The 17986-nt window shown below is 39.5% G+C and overlaps 1 protein-coding gene across 7 annotated transcripts in view; it reads left to right on the top strand.

Moving 5' to 3' along the window:
- Nucleotides 1-9675: 9675 nt before the first annotated feature.
- Nucleotides 9676-17986, top strand: part of PHF20L1 (PHD finger protein 20 like 1) — a 68948-nt gene continuing 60637 nt past the window's right edge. For 3 of the 7 annotated variants that reach the window (XM_031439657.2, XM_064476831.1, XM_064476828.1), the window contains exons 1-2: nt 9677-9937; nt 12025-12140. In XM_031439657.2, the coding sequence (XP_031295517.1) occupies nt 12058-12140 (83 nt within the window). In that variant the 5' untranslated portion in view covers nt 9677-9937; nt 12025-12057. Of the gene's footprint in view, nt 9938-12020; nt 12141-16538; nt 16682-17986 lie in introns of those variants that run through there. The other 4 variants (XM_031439656.2, XM_064476832.1, XM_064476829.1 and 1 more) reach the window with 3 other exon arrangements.

The raw sequence follows: 17986 nt of genomic DNA, 5'->3' as shown, positions 1-17986 counted from the left end.
CTTCAGGAAATGCTAATGTGCTTGGTGCATTTGATGCATTAATTTAAAAATACTTTTAGCAATACATAAACATACCTGCATGCTTGCTTAAATCCTTCACGTACTCATGGCCTCCCTTCCTAGCTAAGCCTCACCTTCCTCTGGTATTGTGTGTCCCATTAAACGGCACCATCTTCCATCCAACTGCTTAGGCCAGGAAACTGGGAGGAATCAACACTCTCCCCTCTGTAGCTCTTCAAGGAGACACTCTTTCCAACTCCACTGTCACCTCTGGAGCTGCAGCTGCCTCCTTCTTTTGTCTGGACTTCGGTACCAACTTTCTAACTGTCCCCAGCCTCTCTCCAATATATCCTCCAATCCACAGCCAGAATGACCTCTGCAATATGAGTATCTGGTTATGTCGCTCCTCTGATTAAATCCTTGCATGGCTTGTCTTTGCTCCTCTCTCAGATAAAGTTCAAAATCCCCTCCATGGCCTTCAAGGCCCTCTGGGGTCCGGTCCTGCCTGTTTTCCAGCCTCATCTTCTCCTCACCACCCTCCCACCTTTCTACAATTCAACCATGGTGGCTTTTTTCTCACCTTCTCTAGCTGGGTCCCACCTCAAGCTCTTCGAACATGCTACTTCCTTTGCTGCTGGCCTTCTTCCCCAGCCTCTGTCTCTCCTGCTCATATTTTAGGTGCAAAGATTTGCTCTGAGCAGCCTTTCTGAGATCAGATTCTAGGTCTTGTAGCTGACTGTGCTTTTCCTTTGGAACATGTATCACAATTCCAGTTAATGGACCAGATTTTTACTGATGTTTCTCTCTAGCGCTCTATTGTGAGTTTGGGGAGAATAGGAATCACGCTTTTCTAGTTTGTTGTAGTTGTTCCTATGATTGGCATCCAGTCTAGGGCCCAGTAGGCCTAATAATAATAATAATAATAAATGAATAGGCTTTGATACCGTCCAAGTCTGGCTGGGCTCTTTGCTACATAACACAGAACTCTATGGGGTCCAGAAGGAGATATATGGAAAGATTAATGATCTGGAAGGAGATGGAGGCCAGCCATTGTAGCACAATTATGCTACAGTAAAAGTCAACGCCCAGATCTTAGTGGCTTGTAGCAATAATCACACATCGTCCCACATGGTAGCTTTATGTGTCAATGTGGTTAAGCTGACCACAGGTCCTAGAATCCCTTTCTTTGTATGCTCCTTGTTAGGATGGGCCATAAATGCAATTAGTTCAAGAGTCAGAAGGTGGGAGTGCAGCAGGAGTCATGATGGTCCTTGGAAGGTCCAGGTGGGTCAGACTTGGTTGCAGCTCACAGAAGTTTTCACAGCTCTGCTGACTCGCTGTATGGATTGACCCCAAAGCTCCAGTCCCTGTGGGATTGCTTCCTTCAGCTTCCCAAATCCTAGTCCAGGAGTGAGTGTGACTCCATAGCAGAGCATCCATGGCAATGAAGCTGAAGGCTTGGAGATGGGAAGGGGCCAAATGGGTTTCAACAATAGAAGGAGTCACATTCCAACTGGGTCTTCATAGATTCCAGTTGTCCCCACTCACCCTACTTCATGCCCACCTTTTGATCCTAACCAGCTTGTCCTACAACTTGAGGTTTAGCACCCCTGAAACAGTCAAACCGAAACCCTCTTACCAGTGTCAAAAATTGTCTAAGATTCCCCTCTCCCCCAAACACCTAACATGAAGGAAGTATAAACATAGAATATGTGTGTGTGTGTGTGTGTGTGTATACATAAAACCATCTCAGATGGTTTGAACCACTGTTTGTTCACAACCTTGTTTTTGGCTTTTTTTTAGTTTATGTTATTTATTTATTTATTTATTGGTTGAGGGAGGTAATTAGGTGTATTTATTATTCATTCTTAGAGGAGGTACTGGGGATTGAACCCAGGACCTCATATGTGCCAGGCATGCGCTCTACCACTTGAGCTGTACCCTCCCCCCAGTTCCCTTGTAACAATGCTAGAGCGTCACATGTTCAGATGGTGACAGAAGAATGAAATCTCCAATGGTTTCTTCTGATTTTCAGGACTTACAATACGACACAGTTAGATTCATCACAGTACTTTTATTATTTGCCTTTACATTAGATTTTCTTATAATTGGCATTCTCAAACTTCTTTTGCTGCCAATGCGTCTTTTTAGAATTTATGCAATTTTTTTAATGGAAATTCCTGTCTCTCAAAAACGCTCTAGGTATGCCCTTACTGTTTGCTCAGGGTTCATATTCTAATTGCAGTGGGAATAATTTTTCTTTAAAGAGAGGGAGAGAGAGAGATGGAGAGACAAAAGTCAGACTGAGAAATGGGGGGAGGTTGAGGAGGATAGAGAGAGACTGATTAGCTGGTGAAAACCCTGTAATAAAGTCTTAATAAAAGCTTGCATTCTTGGCAGCAAGAACAGTGTCGTATTCATCTCTGTAATCCCCAGCAGCAAATACAAGACTTGAAGCAAAGTAAGTCTTCAGAAAGTGCACGTTTTCATGGAATCACAGAGCGTGAAACTGGGAGTGCCCGCAGAGAGTGCAGTGACTAGATGCATGGGTCCCCATGAAAGGTGAGAGAGGAACGTTCGGAAACACCTGGCGTCTGCGTATCATTTATCATCTGCAAAATATATAAGGCTGGTTCTTTCCAATTTAATCCTCCTTACAGGTCTGTGAAGGAGATTCCCATTTACATGCAAGGGAAAGAAAGTCAGAGGAGTGTCTCATTCCCCAGCCACTCTGGTAATAGTGTCACGTCTAACATACAATTCCTGGTCTTATTCCAAATCCCTGGCTCTAAATATGCTTTCTTATTTTAAGTTGTTAATGGATTGAATTCCTTTAAATTTATAGTCTCCTGGGATCTTCATGATATCCACAGTTCTTAAAAAAACAAAAGGAAAGAAAATAAAGAAAATCAAAAGGTGTTTACCCTCATCCTGGGGAAACTGGCTCTGTTAAATGTTTTGCAAAATGCAAAAGAGGAAGTAATCCAATACCTGACCACAAGGCTGGGTTGCGTTGCCTCAGGATTATTTACTTAACTAAGGCAGAACTGTGGACTGCGGTGCTCTGTGTGCTAACGGGTTCTTGGCCATGTCCAGCCTGCTCCCCTCCCCCGCAGGTGGAACTCTTTCATCTCAGTGTCAGGCAGTTACCTTGGAGATGTTGGGATTGTTTTCTGGTCCTGACCAAGAGGACAGACACTTAGTTAAATTGCAAGAGACCAGTTGGAGAATGTATTCTGACCCTATATATTCCTGTGTGCTAACACATACCCTGTATCAAGATGACCTGTTAGTGTGCAGGTCTGTTCAACACTTTTAAGTGCCTTACGATCAGGAATTAAGCTTATTCATTCTTACGCTTCTTGGGCCTAGTTCTGAACTTGGCACTTTGCAGATGTTTAATAAATGCTTGTGGAAAAGAATTGGAAGTAGAATGTTGTTTTTTATTTGTCAGAGAGTGAATCAAAACTATAAAGAGTGTCCAGCAACAAATGAATGGATAAAGGAGACGTGGTGTAAATATATAGATATCATAGGTGCACACACACACACACACACACACACACACACAATGGAATACTACTTAGCCATAGAAAGAAATTTTGCGATTTGCAGCAACAAAGATGAACTTGGAAGACATTGTGCTAAGTGAAATAAATCAGAAACAAAGACAAATACTGCATGCTATCACTTACATGTGAAATCCCCAAAATACAACAAACTAGGGAATGAAACAGAAAAGAAGCAGACTCACAGATATAGAGAACAAACAAGCAGTTAACTGTTGGGAGAGGGGAGCAGGAAGGAGCAATATAGGGGTAGGGGAGTAGGAGGTGCAAATTATTAGGTATAAAATAAGCTACAAGGATATACTGTTCAACATGGGGAATATAGCAAAAAATTTTATAATAAGGATAAATGGAGTATAACCTTTAAAAATTGTGACTCACTGTATTGTACACCTGTAACTTATTTAATATTATACAGCAACTATACTTCAATAAGAAACTATAAAGAACTATAGGGCAATAATAATTTTGAAGTCTGTATAGAACTTTATCTGAAGCTTACTCATCCTTCAAAGCATGTTTCAAATGTCACTTCCCCTCCCTATGCAGTCCTTCTTGATTTGCTGAGTCAGAATGAATACACTCCCATAGTATCTCCATTTCAAACGGATTCATATTTGGCTTCTTATTGTGCTTGGCTGTCTCTGTATCCACATCCCCATCACGGCAAGTCCTCTTAGCACTGGATGCCCTGTTTTTCCCTCTATTTTCTCACTCTGCATCACCTAGTTTCTAGCATTAGGTAGATCAACCAAAGTTTGTTGCGTGATTAAGCAGATACCTGAATGGCAAAAGAACGCTGCTGTCTGCCACATTAGAGGATGCCACTGAATTGTAGCTAGCTCCATTCTCAAGGAAATTAATGGCCACTAAGAGGTTTAAAGAGTTCGCTGTTTGGTTACTGTTAATTTGTATACTTGCCACGTTCTGTTGCTCACCCTCATCTTCTCCAGTTTTAACAATCCCCAGCAGTGTGCTCTACATTGTAGAAATCTGCCTCTAAAAGCAAACACCGAAGTAATTAAAAATATGAGTATTAGGTCAGTCTCTCACTAGATTTTCCTCTCATTTGGCTTGGTTTTCTAGCTTTGCAAACCAAGGAGAATATTCTCAGGCGTAAATTGTAATTTAGGATTACAGTCAGTATCAACCAGTTGCAATGAATATTAGTTGTTTTTGTTGTCTGGCTCCCAATGTCTTTCTTTCAGGTAACAGCACCTCATTTTCTTCAAAGGACCCACTTATTTCCATCTCTCAGTTCCTGAGGTTGGGGCTAGTCTCCACTCCCACCTGCCTGATTGGGGATTGGACCCAGGTTAATGACAAATCAGTGTAAATCATTCCCATTGGCCACCATGCTTGTTTCAGAGTTGGGCACCTGACTTAATTTAGGCCAATGAGAGAATGCCTTCCAGGACTTGTTTTTATGTTCATTAGGATGTTATAATGACAAGTCAGAAGCTGTTGGGGGCCTGGATATGGATCCCAAGAATCAAGCCATCCCATGGGAAGCAGAGTTAAAGATGTTATCATTTGATCCCTGAATCAAACTGCTTGGAGAGCCAAAATATCCCTTCCTAATTCCACAAACATAAATTCCATTTATGCTTAAGCCTGTTTGCTTTGAGTTTCTGTCCTATGCAACCACAAGACTCCTAACACATTGCAGGTCTGAAACTTCTGTGTACGTGAGACACTTTAAGACGGCCTTTAAAATGCAGATACCTAGTCTCCAAGCCCAAGATACAGGTTAGGGCCCAGGAACTTGCATTTTAACAGACAGCCCGGGTGGGTCTAACACTGATGATTGATGGGCCAGTGCTTGAGACACGCTGATAATAGTTTATGGAGTGATAACAATAAACAACAATAACCAGAGTCAGAGGAGTTTCAAAGTCTCAGCATGGTAGCTGGAAGTAGAGAGCCCAGGCTTTGTCCTAATATCACAAATGGGAAAATCCACTGAGAAATCAGGAGTTGACTTCATATTTGATTTAAATTTAGGAAATCTTTACCTAACTTCTCTTTATTAATTTTTTCCTGCTTTAGGTAATATGATCAAACACCTCGGTTTGTCCAGGAATGCCCAGGAACCCACCTGTTGTTCTGGCATGATTATTAATAGCACCTCTTTCCACTTAAACGTGTCCAGGTTTGGATGATAATAAAAGCTGTTGTCACTCCTTTGCTTCAGGGCAGTCTGCACAAAAAGGAGTTCTTTGTCACTTAGGCCTCTGGCGGCATGTCTAAGCTTTTGCTGAGCCAGGCATGTAATTCTTTTTCTGTTTTATGACTTTTACTAGCAGAGGCTGAAATCATTAGTACCAAGTCTAAAATTCTTAAGTCTCAGAGACCTGGGTAGCTTCTGAATAGTATATGAACTTCCAGTTAAACAAATAAATAAATTAATTAAATAAAATTATCTAGAACGTCCCAGCATCCTTAAGATTGACTCATTCTAAGGAAGCAGCCTATGAACCCAGAAGTCAAAATGGGAAATAAATTAGGAATGTGAGCAGAATGCTGGGTGTGGACACACATGAGATGATATCGCCCTGGCAGGTTCATACTTGCCCTAGGGGCCCAGAATTAATCTGGAACAATTATCACTTCTGTTCAGTTGATAAAAGGATATGGTGACAGAGAGACAAGACAACTAAGTCCCTTGGCAGGTGAAGGAAGTGATGTTAGTGCCATTCTCAAAGATTTTTCAGTACCTGGAGCAGAAACATATGCCAAGGGTGGGGAGTCTATTGCAGTAGTTTAGGTTTCTACCTAGTCTATTTAAAAAACAAAAAAACAAAAAACAAACAAGCAAACAAAAAAACCCATAAACCAAAAACAAACCCAAAACATTGAATTGCATTGATTTTCTTCACTGATGCTAATTATATATATTAAAGCAACGCACACACAAAAAAATAGCTTTCTTCTGTTAGTAATTAAGGAATATCTGATATTTAGTAGTGATTTCTTCTTCCCTTAAAGTAGGTATATTCTGGGAGACATTATAGTCCCATCTTCATATTTTTAATGTTGGAAGAATTTCAGTGATTTCTGCCTAGGGACCCTTGTTTCAAGATAATTTGCCCACTGCTTGTTTGGTTCCACTCAAACACAGCTGTAAGTTCTTTCTTTCTAAATTTGGAGATGAAGTGACTGATGGCTAACATTTAACCATCTGGATGAGGGGTGTGCAGGGTGGGAGAGGGGCAAGGGGGCACAGCAATGCATAACTTCACTGTAAGGCTGAAGAGACTTCTCTAGACTTTTCTGTACCTTGTATCCTTGCCCTGATCCTGTCCTTTGACTCCACAGGGTCAAAAGCAGCAATGATAGCCTATATGGGGTTTGCATCAGTCTTACTAGACTCGATGTCCTCTTTTCAGCACTTTTCTGAAATTAAATTCATAGATGAAATAATCAAGCTACACATATTTAAAAAAATCAATACAATGCCATAACTATAATATAAAAATTAATTTATAAAAAGAATTCACAATAAAATACTATGTATCTCAGTACATGAGTGTTCAGCCATAACTCACAAAGAGACACAATCACAATGAAGTAGTCAAGTGCTTGCACAGAAATTTAGATTTATCCTGAATATAACAGCTAGAAAACAGAGATTGATGTAGGTGTGTTCCATCAGTGCTTCAAAGACTATGAGTAGTTTTGCCATTGGTGATATGATTTTTAAAAATGCAATAAACTCTTCATAATATTCATACAAAGACAACAATCCTCCCTCATGTTATATCACGGCCCCACTCCTCATAAATTGAATGTATATTAAAATCTTGTAAAAATACTTTGTACTTATGTGTAAAGCTGAGTTCTAGGCTCAGACAATTATAAACAGGCTTTTTACCTACATGAATGTTTGGAAGGACATTCAAAAATCATGTATAACCTGGGGTAATTCTTTAAGGTATGGGATTGCACTGTGCATTTCAGAATGTTTAGCACCTCTGGTCCCTCCTCCACTAAGCTGCAGCAATTCTTTACCCCCTCACCCCTAATTCCCAAAGTGTCCTCTAAAGGGTGGTATTAACTCTCTTAAGAACACTGACCTACCTATACAATGCACTCAAGTCAGGTATCATTTACATAAGACTTCATTTGCATTTATTTTCTTTCAAGTTGCATTATAGGAGGGATCCCTTGTAAAATGGAAGAATCATTTGTTCAGGGTAGATTGATGGATTGTCAGCAAACCGTGGAGAGGACATAGTATTCTGTTCTATCCTTCATGTATGTATTTTGTTTAAATTACAAACAACTTCAAATTTTCAGTGATGTATAACAACAAATATTTTTTTTCTTACTTACTGGCTTTTGGGTCAGCAAGGATTTTGCCAGGGTTCAGTTAGTTAACTCTGGTCTGAAAGTCAGAAATTTGATTACTGGTACGGTACTGCCACTGCTGCAGGAGAAAATTTTCCTCATCTTGAACATCATTATCAGCTTCTCATACACAGTTCTCAGTGAAAGAGTCTAATTGGTGCAGCTGAGAACAGAACTTAAGCTGCAAGGGAAATTGGGATCATGAGTTTCTCACATTTTCATCTTATTTAGTTTGAGGTTGACTTTGCCTAAAGATTCATAAGGTGTATATGTCAGTTGCATTAGGTTATGCTATGTAACAAACAACTCTAAAAAAATCTCAATAGCTTAAACCGACAAATATTTATTTTTTTCCCTTATGCTACACATCAGTTGTGGATTAGTATCATCACAATCGGTCTAGAACCTGGGTTGTTTGAGCAATCGCTATCCCAAAAGCTGCTTTTCACTGTGCCAGAGACAGAAAACTCGGTAAACTGGCTTTTAAAATTACCAACTGGCTGTGACAAAACTTATTTCCAATCTCATTTTATTAACTAAAGGAAATCAAATGGCCACACATAATTCTAAGGAGGGTGGAAAGTATAATCCTACCATGTGTCCAGAAGATTCTGGATATATATGGCATATTGCACTAATGACAACCATGATGGAAGATTTTCCAAACATGGAAAGGGATTTCAGATGCTGGGCAACCAAAACTGAGAAGACAAATGTCCACTAGCGACGAAAAAATTCTATATATTTTTTCTATATGTTGCCATGCTCAGTCTGACTCTGTAGCTATTAGTAACATGGTAAGTGCTGACTGAGTGTCTGTTGAATAAAAAGATATGAATGTGGTTGTTTAAATTACTGAATCTCACTATAATTGAAGCTTAAAGAGAGATACTTTGCTATTTTAACTCCACACTGCAAAGCATGTTAAATAAAAGTGTTATTTGTATGCAATGCTGCATTTAGAAAGCTTGAGAGCCAGTGTGGCACACTGGAAAGTGAGAGAGAAAAGACGCTTCATCTCAATATTGCTTTGAATGTGTTTTCTTGTTGGTTTCCCCTACAGAGGGGACAATTCCTTCTGTGCTTAATACAGAGTTTGGGCTATGGTTAAGTGTTCATAAAAAGTAGCTCTATCATTCGTTGTGTATTCTTGGGAAAGTCACAGCAATTTAGCTATAGGTTCTTTACCTGCACTCGCGCGCGCGCACACACACCCACCCACCCATACACAAAACATCTTAGTAATGTTTGCCTTTTGTAAGGATCTCCTAGACTACAGAGCAACACGACTGTGCCATTGTGGTTGTCCCGTGATCTACTTACAACACACCGCCTTCTACAAAGTATTCATTCAACAGACGTTTATTTACTTTATAACAGTAACCATTTGCTCTATTCTTAATATGGAATGGGGTGGGTTATCTAAGAAAGCGTGTAGTGCATTTACAGAAGTTTGCCTAGGGTGCTGGAATTAAGGAATTTTGAGGAACTGGTTCCCAAAAAACTAACAACAATAACCTTCAATGGGCTTCATCCTCATCTCTCAAAGGTCCAACACTTCACAACTGGCAGTGGGGTCCTGGAGCCTGCGTTCCTTCCTCCGCTCACCAGGGCCCCTCCCGCTAGGCATCATCCAACTGCCACAAAGCCCCGCCTCCCAGGGCGGCCCTCCTATCAGCTGCGCGGCCCGGGCCCAACCCTCGCGTGTCACGTGACGCGGCCGGGCCCGCTTCCGGCGCGTCGCGGGCGGCTGACGTCGCCGGGCCCGGCGTCGCGTCAGGGCTGGCCGGCGGCGGAGGAGGCGATGGCAGCGGACACCGAGCGGGCTTGAGGGCTCGGACCTGCTCCCTCCCGGGCGACGTCGGGCCCGACCCCGCACTGCGGCCTCAGCTCGCTCCGCTCCAGCTCCCTCCCTGACCGCTGCCTGGGCGGAGGCGGAGGCCCGGGCTGGCCGTCCTGTTCGTGCCCCGGCTCGGTCCCGGACGGCCCGGCAACTGTGCAAAGAGGAGGCCGAGTCGGTAAGAGGCGGCGGCGGCGGTGGCAGGGCCCGGAGGCCGCCTGGCCCTCGCCTGGCTGCTCGGGACGCCCCCGCGCTGATGTCTCTCTCCGGCCGGCTCCCCGCCCGCGTCTCTCCCCGTAACTCGCCGCCCCTATTGTCTGGGCGCAGCCGCTCCCTCTCCCCCTCCCTTCTTCCCCCCCTGCCGAGGTCCGGACTGCTGTCAAACCTGGAGGCGTCTCCTGCTCCCAGCCAGCCCTGTCAGAGCCTTTCCTGGCCGTCTCTGCGTCCCTGGCCAACACCTTCCCGCCCCACATCACCGTCCCTTGACCTTTTTTTTGGCTCCTCGGCCATTCTGTGACTGTCGCTTCACTTTCCTAGCGTTTTATCTTCTTAATAATTTTCTCTTCTCTGTCATTTGTTAGGTCCACAAGTTTCACCATCCTTATATATATTTGCATTCTTGTTCGTTTTCTTTCCCGATTTTATTCCTCTCCGTTCTGTCTCCCTTTCTCTTTTTGCTTCAAGTTTTGCCTCCCAATAGATTGTCTTACTTTGTCTTACTTTTCGTTAATTCAAATCCCTCCCCATCCTCCCCTCTCCACCCAAGAAAAAGGAAATCTTGCCTTTTCTGGTACCCCATCCAGAATTATCACTGGGAGATTATCTCCTTAACTCTTTCACTTCTTGTGGGTTGTAAGTTTGATCCTAGAAAATGTTAGTGTAACTGGTCAGTTACCCCTTAACTAAGTTTTTCCTGTGAAGAACAGCAGAAAAGATGGATTAGATTTCTACAGAATTAAGTAACTGCCTTGTATGTTGCACACTGACCAGACTGCTCTTAAAAATATTTATACTCTTGTTTCTTTTACAACGAATGCCTTCTGGCCGAACTTATTGTTAACATTAATCTTTGTTGCTGCCACGATGGGCAGGAGGCTGTCTGCCCCCACCTCTCCGCCCCAGAATTTAAGTTTGATTTTACGTATTTTTATGGCACGATTGTTGTTGTATTTGGCATGCATATGGCACGTATTTTCCCTTACCTGTCAAATTCTTTGAAGGAGTAGTTGGTTTTTTTTATGTTTGTTGTTATGTTTTGTCCCTTGTGAATTGTGACAAAACCATTGAAAACACATTACACAGTTGTGTGTTTTCTAAACTAGAAGGGAGCATGGTCATTAGTAATTCTAAATATAAAAAAGGTTTTAGGGATTTCTCCTTTCCCCCGCTCACAGTAGGTTTGCATTTCTGATTACATGTTATATTTTGATTAGGCTATCTCAAAATGCATTCCTATTCCTCAGGTACTAGGTAGTGAAAATGTGACTTATCTCAAGTTTGCTGGGTGGCAACTGGCCAAAAGGATAGCGAATATTCCACATGTTGATGGTCTGGAGAGGAATAGGTATTCCTTTGTAGTTTTTTGTTTGAATGTACAACAACTTTTATTGTTAATATAGTAGAAATAAATTTTCAGAGTTAAAATCCATATCATTGTTGCTTATTGAATGTGAAGACTGAGAAAGAAATTGATTTTGGGTCTTTGCAAGGTGGGAGATCATAGGTAATGAAAAATCCTAATCACAGAAGAAATTATTAAAATCTTCGCTGGAAGAAGAGTGTGTCTGTTGCTTCTTCCACCTTTGCTTTCTTTAGTCTCTTATCAAGTGTTTTCTGTTACAAGCCACTCAATAAATATTTGTTGGGAAACTAGGCTAATTTGTTCTCAAGAATTTCGGTAGTCATATTCCAGAACACTGAGTTGTCTTGATTTTTCAAAGGTGGAAAAACATTTTCAGCCATTAACTTGGAGAATTTTCGTGAATATTTTCAAGTTAAAATTAAAGCATTTTAGCCATTAGCTAGTTTTAATCCCCATCTATTAATTTTTTTTTATAGTGGTTGTCTTTTTGATGTCCTTTTTCTTAATTCATTGTTAAGATTGCAAATTGCACAGTACTTTACCTAGAGATATTGGTAATCATTCAAATTTCTTAAAAATTTGACAATTATTTTAACATCTCATGTAATGTTTTAAAAATTCTGTTTAATCCCTTATGCATTTTATGCATCAGAATCTAACTATTTTTTTTTCTCTTGAGGTAGTGAAAAGAGAATCCTGAAGAATAGGATCTCAAGATGAGTAAAAAGCCCCCAAATCGTCCTGGAATCACTTTTGAGATTGGTGCTCGTTTGGAGGCACTGGACTACTTACAAAAATGGTATGGAAAATACTGAGCTGTTGACTTAAAACACAATATCTGTAGTCTTACATGGGTTGGTTAATTGCTGTTCTTCTGACAGTGGTAGAAACATTGGCATGTTCACATTTTGAATAAACATGTACATTGTTTTTTAGTTTTCTTACTCTTCAACTGATTTTGCAGGTAGCAGTACTCTTGTGTACTTAATACGAGCTCTGTTGGTGGTGGGAGGGAGAGGATTAATCCAGATAACCTGGTTCTCAGGTTTGGGATAAAACTTGTTGTAAATCTGTTTTCCTGGCTTATGTTAGAGGTGGTCTTTCAGACTACAGAATATACTGATGGTCAGCATAGGCACTATTCACTATCCCATGTAAAACCAAAACTCAGTTTACCTCCTTCTCCAGAGCACAGGGGCCTGAAGTCAGGTTATCACTGTCCCCAGTTTTACCTGATTAGTCCTTTCAGACCTTCTCTTATTTCTTCTCCTATACTGGCTGTCTGTGATAAGTGGCAAATTCAGACACCTCCAACATACCCCTGTATACAATGGAGTAGGAGAAATTGGTTACCTGAGGTGAAACCACCACCTGGAAAGATGAGAAGGGGAAACAGCACACAAGGATCGCTGGGCCTCGGTAGGAATAAGGAGGATTCTTGTTCTGCTAGGGAATGCCCCCCTCATTCCGGTTAGCTCCCTCTAGTTCTGCTCTCTGGGTGATGTCTCCAGTGCCACTCTCAGCCCCCTGCTCTGAGAGGGGCGTTGGAGAGGCTCTTCTCCTGGGAGTGGTTCAGGCTTAGCTCCTCTTGAAGCCCATTTATTTTGATAAGGGGTCTGGCAGTTTAGCAAGGCTGCCAGACTTTTTCTTTTCTTTTCTTTTCTTTTCTTTTCTTTTCTTTTCTTTTCTTTTCTTTTCTTTTCTTTTCTTCTCTTCTCTTCTCTTCTCTTCTCTTCTCTTCTCTTCTCTTCTCTTCCCTTCCCTTCCCTTCCCTTCCCTTCCCTTCCCTTCCCTTCCCTTCCCTTTCCCTTCCCTTTCCCTTCCCTTTCCCTTCCCTTTCCCTTCCCTTTCCCTTCCCTTCCCTTCCCTTCCCTTCCCTTCCCTTCCCCCTCTTGACTATGACTCCCTTAAAAAAGTAGTGGGCATTTTGTAGATTTGTCTTTGATTGATTTCTCTTAGGTCAACTTCCTGAGTTGACAATGGCAGGCAGAGAAATCTTGCTTAGTCATGATATTTGACTTTAGACCAGCCTGGGGTTTTTGTCTCTTAGCATCCGGTGTTAGAACTCTGCACACATCCGTGGCCCCCAGCTTAATGGGCTCTGCTTGGGACTGTTTAAAACTGCAGTTTGAGATGGGAAGAAACCGTCATTTGGCCCCATGCCTCCAAGCTGCATCTCTGGTAGTGCTGCTGCTTAGGAGACTTAATAGTTACTCTCATTAGGTGGAGAGTACGCAGTGTTCTCAGGAAGGGCTTGGGAAGCTCCTGGAAACCAGGCAGTAGCGTCCCTTCTAGTCCTGAAGGTAAAATGTGTCACCAGATGTTGGCACACTAGTGAACCTCTTTGTGATGCAAGAGTATGAGAAATGCTACTTCTTACTTCTTTGATACTAATCTTAGTTATTCTTGTTATTTATTTTTTTCTTTTTTTAAAGTCATTGGCTTTTTTGAATTACTAGTTAATTCATATTATTCTTGCAAACCGACAAAGTTGCAGCTGAACTAGCTTCCAGTTTTGGAGAAGCACGTGGTTCATTAGTTCTCTCAGTGGCCTTGAGGGGTATTGATGTAATTAACTTTGGTATTAGTAAAAAACTCACTTTTTATGGTGAAACATTTTCTAATTCAACAGCTGTTATATCCATGATACAGTAGTTAATCAAAAAGATTATAAAAAAGAATTAATTTTAAAATCAAGTCTGAGTTCGCTTTTAGAATATTTGGAATTTCAAAGAACAGATGACAGTTGTAGCTTAATTTTTTCATTATCTGTGCTTCTGACCAAAAAATTTGTAAGTGCTTAGAGTGATATCATTCGGATGTACTCAGTGATGAAGTTTAGATTTAATTTTGATGACCCTAGTAATAACAGTCTTTTTAAAGTATGTAAACATTAGCCAAAATAAATCACATGTGATAATCATTGAAACTTGCTGTCAGCTTGATTTTTATGAACTCATTTAAATGAAGATTTTGGCATTCTGCTATAGTGGCATTTCAATTAAAAAAGAGTTCAGAGTAAATACATATTCTAGGTAGTTGAAAAGAAATAATTTTGTTGTCACTTTGTTTATTAATGTCAGTAATCTCAAGAACTGTTTAGGCTTGGGTGACCCTTTAATTTAGTATTAAAGTGCTTTGCTGTAGGACAACTAATTAATTGCTAAGATTTACTGAATTTTATGAGGGGCACAAAAGAAGGTCTGTGAGACATGGTGCTCTTAGCAGATTTTATTTCTAAATGAGATAAACTTTATTTTATATTGTTTCATTTAAGGGCCATTCTGTATTCCATATAAATTCCTTGAATTTTTGCTTTAATATCAGGTAAAATTATAGACGGACTATATAAGTGTTGAGAAACTTTGATATTCTTGTGAGGGCAAAATAATCCCTGAGAATATACTGAACTCATTCCCTTCCCTCTTTCGTCCCTCCTTCTCTGCTTTCCTGCGTATTCTCTTCTGTTGCATCCGTACTGAATGCTTAGTCTTTCGTATTTATTCATTCAGTTGGAAAAGTATCGAGGTCCTATCTGACATAAATGTCTTTTGAATTATTATAGGCATTGGACAGGGAGGGACAAGCAGGAATGCAAATATTCCTTCCTCTGTACTCAAGATGTTTACAAGTAGCAATATATCTGTTACTAAGAGAATAACTCATCACATATTGATGCATTAGCTTTTAGAGAGACGTACAAAGGGCAAGTTGTGGTAGTGGAGCACCCAAACGCCAGTTTGTCTTACGTGTAGAAGACTTTTCTTATATAAAAAAAGGAGGATATTTTTTAGTATGTGCCTTAGAAATAACAGGATAAACTCCAAATTTAGTGGACAGAAATAAACTAAAGTTAAGCTCCCACGTTTAGGTTTGGGGTAGATTTGATTTAATAGAGAGACGCAACCTGTTTTTCTTTGAAAGAGTACATTGTTATTCATTGAGCGAGCCATATCACACATTCTCTAAAGTTCAGAAAGATATTTCATCTTTGAAAGTACACTCCACTTTTGAAAGTAGTGATTTATTACTTTTGCGTTCAAAGTGATTTTAAACCTACATCAAAAAGCCCTAGTTGTTTGATTCTTTACCAGGACTAATGAATGCAGGCCCCAAGAAGCCATTGAGAGCCCAGTCACCTTCAGTTCTAGTATGGAGAACGGGGTCTCTTCTACACTGACTAAACCTAATTCCTACTGAGAAGTGAGGGTTGCTTTTTAAAAAAAAAAAATTGTAGTTTCACTTAAAACATTTTGTTTAATTTGTTTCTCAACAATCTTTTACTTTAAAAGTCATTTAAAAGACTTCAAATATGCTAATTTTATAGCTAACACAATCAACCATTTTCTATCCTATTTTCCACCACAGCCTCTGTACATCCAAACCTGGACATATTTATTAGCTTTATAATCTATTGAATTAAGTAACACAGTAAGAATGAAAATAGGTACACGTTGTTGATACAGGAATGTGTCTGGGAAGAGAGAAAGTTCAGAGTTGAAGTTATGTTTGAGACACTGTAAGTGGATTGTAAAGACGAAAGAGGCAGATTCAAATTCGTAGTGTCACTTTCTGATCGTGTAAATATGGGTAAGTCCTAGAACTTGGTGGGCTTAGCAGTAAAATGGAAGTAGTGTTACTGGCTTTTACTTACAGAATTATTTTATGGATTAAGTAAAATAATGTATTTAAACTTGCTTCAAATTATCCAAAATAATAATTATAAGGCACTGAGGTAAATGAGTTGAAAAAATAGACCTTTGAGGTTCCAAAGACTCAAGTGTAAAAGTTTTTAAGTGTAGCCTTAGTGTTGATGTGAGAACGGCCTGGAGTGTAGAAGGGGTATCATGTCACTGCAACATGCTGTAAACCATCTTTTTAAGGTGATAATAAAATCTTGCTTCTGAAGAGTTTTATAGGTTACAAACCACTCTTGAAAATATTAAGGTATCTAATCATTCTGAGTATTGCTCAGTAAGAAAAGTGATAACATCAAACTGGTTTGACTACTGATTTAACTTTTTTGATTAAAATTAAAATAAATACAGCAAGTGATTTAGTTATGAAAATAAAACATATCAAATAATATGCTCTGGTGTTACTCTTAAACTTGAAATTACAGAATCAATTTAAAACATTCAGATGAGTTATGCTCTTCTGACCTGTTTTGGAATATTTCTATTTAATTCTCTTCTAGATCTAAAGGAAAGGAAAATGAAAGATTAAAAAATGTGGAGATGTCTCCAAGTTCAGAGTTTGATAGAACAGTATAAATTTGAATTGGTAAAAGCTGTTTCCACACATTTGGAGTTTTTTGAACTGTATGGAACATTTGCAAATGTGAGTTTTTAAAATGTTCGTGAACAGAATTTTAGTAGAGTGGGAAAATTGAAGACATTTAGATTGTAGCAAGTACAAATATTTCTAATTTAAATAAAATTATGTATTATCTGAATTAAAAGGGATTATCTTTTTCTGATTAGATTTGCTATTCAAAGGAAAACATGAGCAGAGATAAGTTATGTGATTTATATTTGGAATGGAAGAGTGCTTCTGAAAAGCAGAATGTAGATCAGACTTAAAAACCGAAAGCATATTTAAATTTTATTAGATGAGCTTGGAATTTGTGGAAACCATAGGTGAATACTTTTAAAATATTCATTTGCTTAATAAGGTTTTGTCCTTTTATATGCTCCGTTTTTTTGCATCTGTATGTAGGTGGAGAGTATTAATTCTTATTTTGAGTCACTAACTACCTTTGAAAACCTAATTTCATCTGTAGACTCAGAAAAATGTATAATCACATTTATATACCAAAATAATTATTTATATACCAAAACTGTATTATGAATGGCCATAGAAAACTTAACCTTTCTATGGTCAGGACCCTGCCTGTAGAGAATTTCAAATTGAAATCCATAAGACTTGCTTTTAAATTCTTAGATTCTTTATTCAGAAAGTCATAAGTTTTGAATCCTAAGATCTAAGTGAACTCTCATTTTAATAATCATCAAACAGGTCTGCACCAGTGTACAGACATTTTAGTTCTTTAATTTTTAAAATTTCTGAAAAAGAAAGTCCCGTAAGCTCTTAAAGATAAAATTCTCCACCCCCCCGCCACCCCCCAAATTTTGAAAGCAAGATTAGAAATAGGGGTAGAGTAGACATTTATTTTAAAACATACCTGGTTTGTCCTTATTGTTCTTTCTCTAATACTCTTCCTTCCATGATGTTGATTCGTTTTTTTATAGAGCTTTTTCTTTTACCTACTCACATTTTTTGCTTATCCTAGTTTTCTCAAAAGATAAGAGAAAAGGAATATTGAAACAAGTAAATTTAACTGAAAGTCAGAAAATGTGGATCCTAGGTGCTGTTCTGCCATAAACTATGTGACTTTGAAGAGTTGCTTCTCTGCTTTAATGTTTTTAAAATGAAGGTGTGACATGTTAGGTGATCTTTCAGGTTTCTTGAATTAGAAACTCAGATTCTTTTATCTACTTTTCACCTATTCAGGGATGATGACAGATTTTTTAAATCTCACTTTTAGATAGGTAAATAACAATTTGAGGCATAAGTAAGGTAGGCAAGGACTAGAAGTCACATGTACTTTCTCAAAACTGCTGGTCTCTAGAAGAAGAGAAAATG

This window comes from Camelus dromedarius, chromosome 20, assembly GCF_036321535.1.
Source record: "Camelus dromedarius isolate mCamDro1 chromosome 20, mCamDro1.pat, whole genome shotgun sequence".
Lineage (NCBI taxonomy): Eukaryota > Metazoa > Chordata > Mammalia > Artiodactyla > Camelidae > Camelus > Camelus dromedarius.
This window is presented reverse-complemented; position numbering and strand designations above follow the sequence as displayed.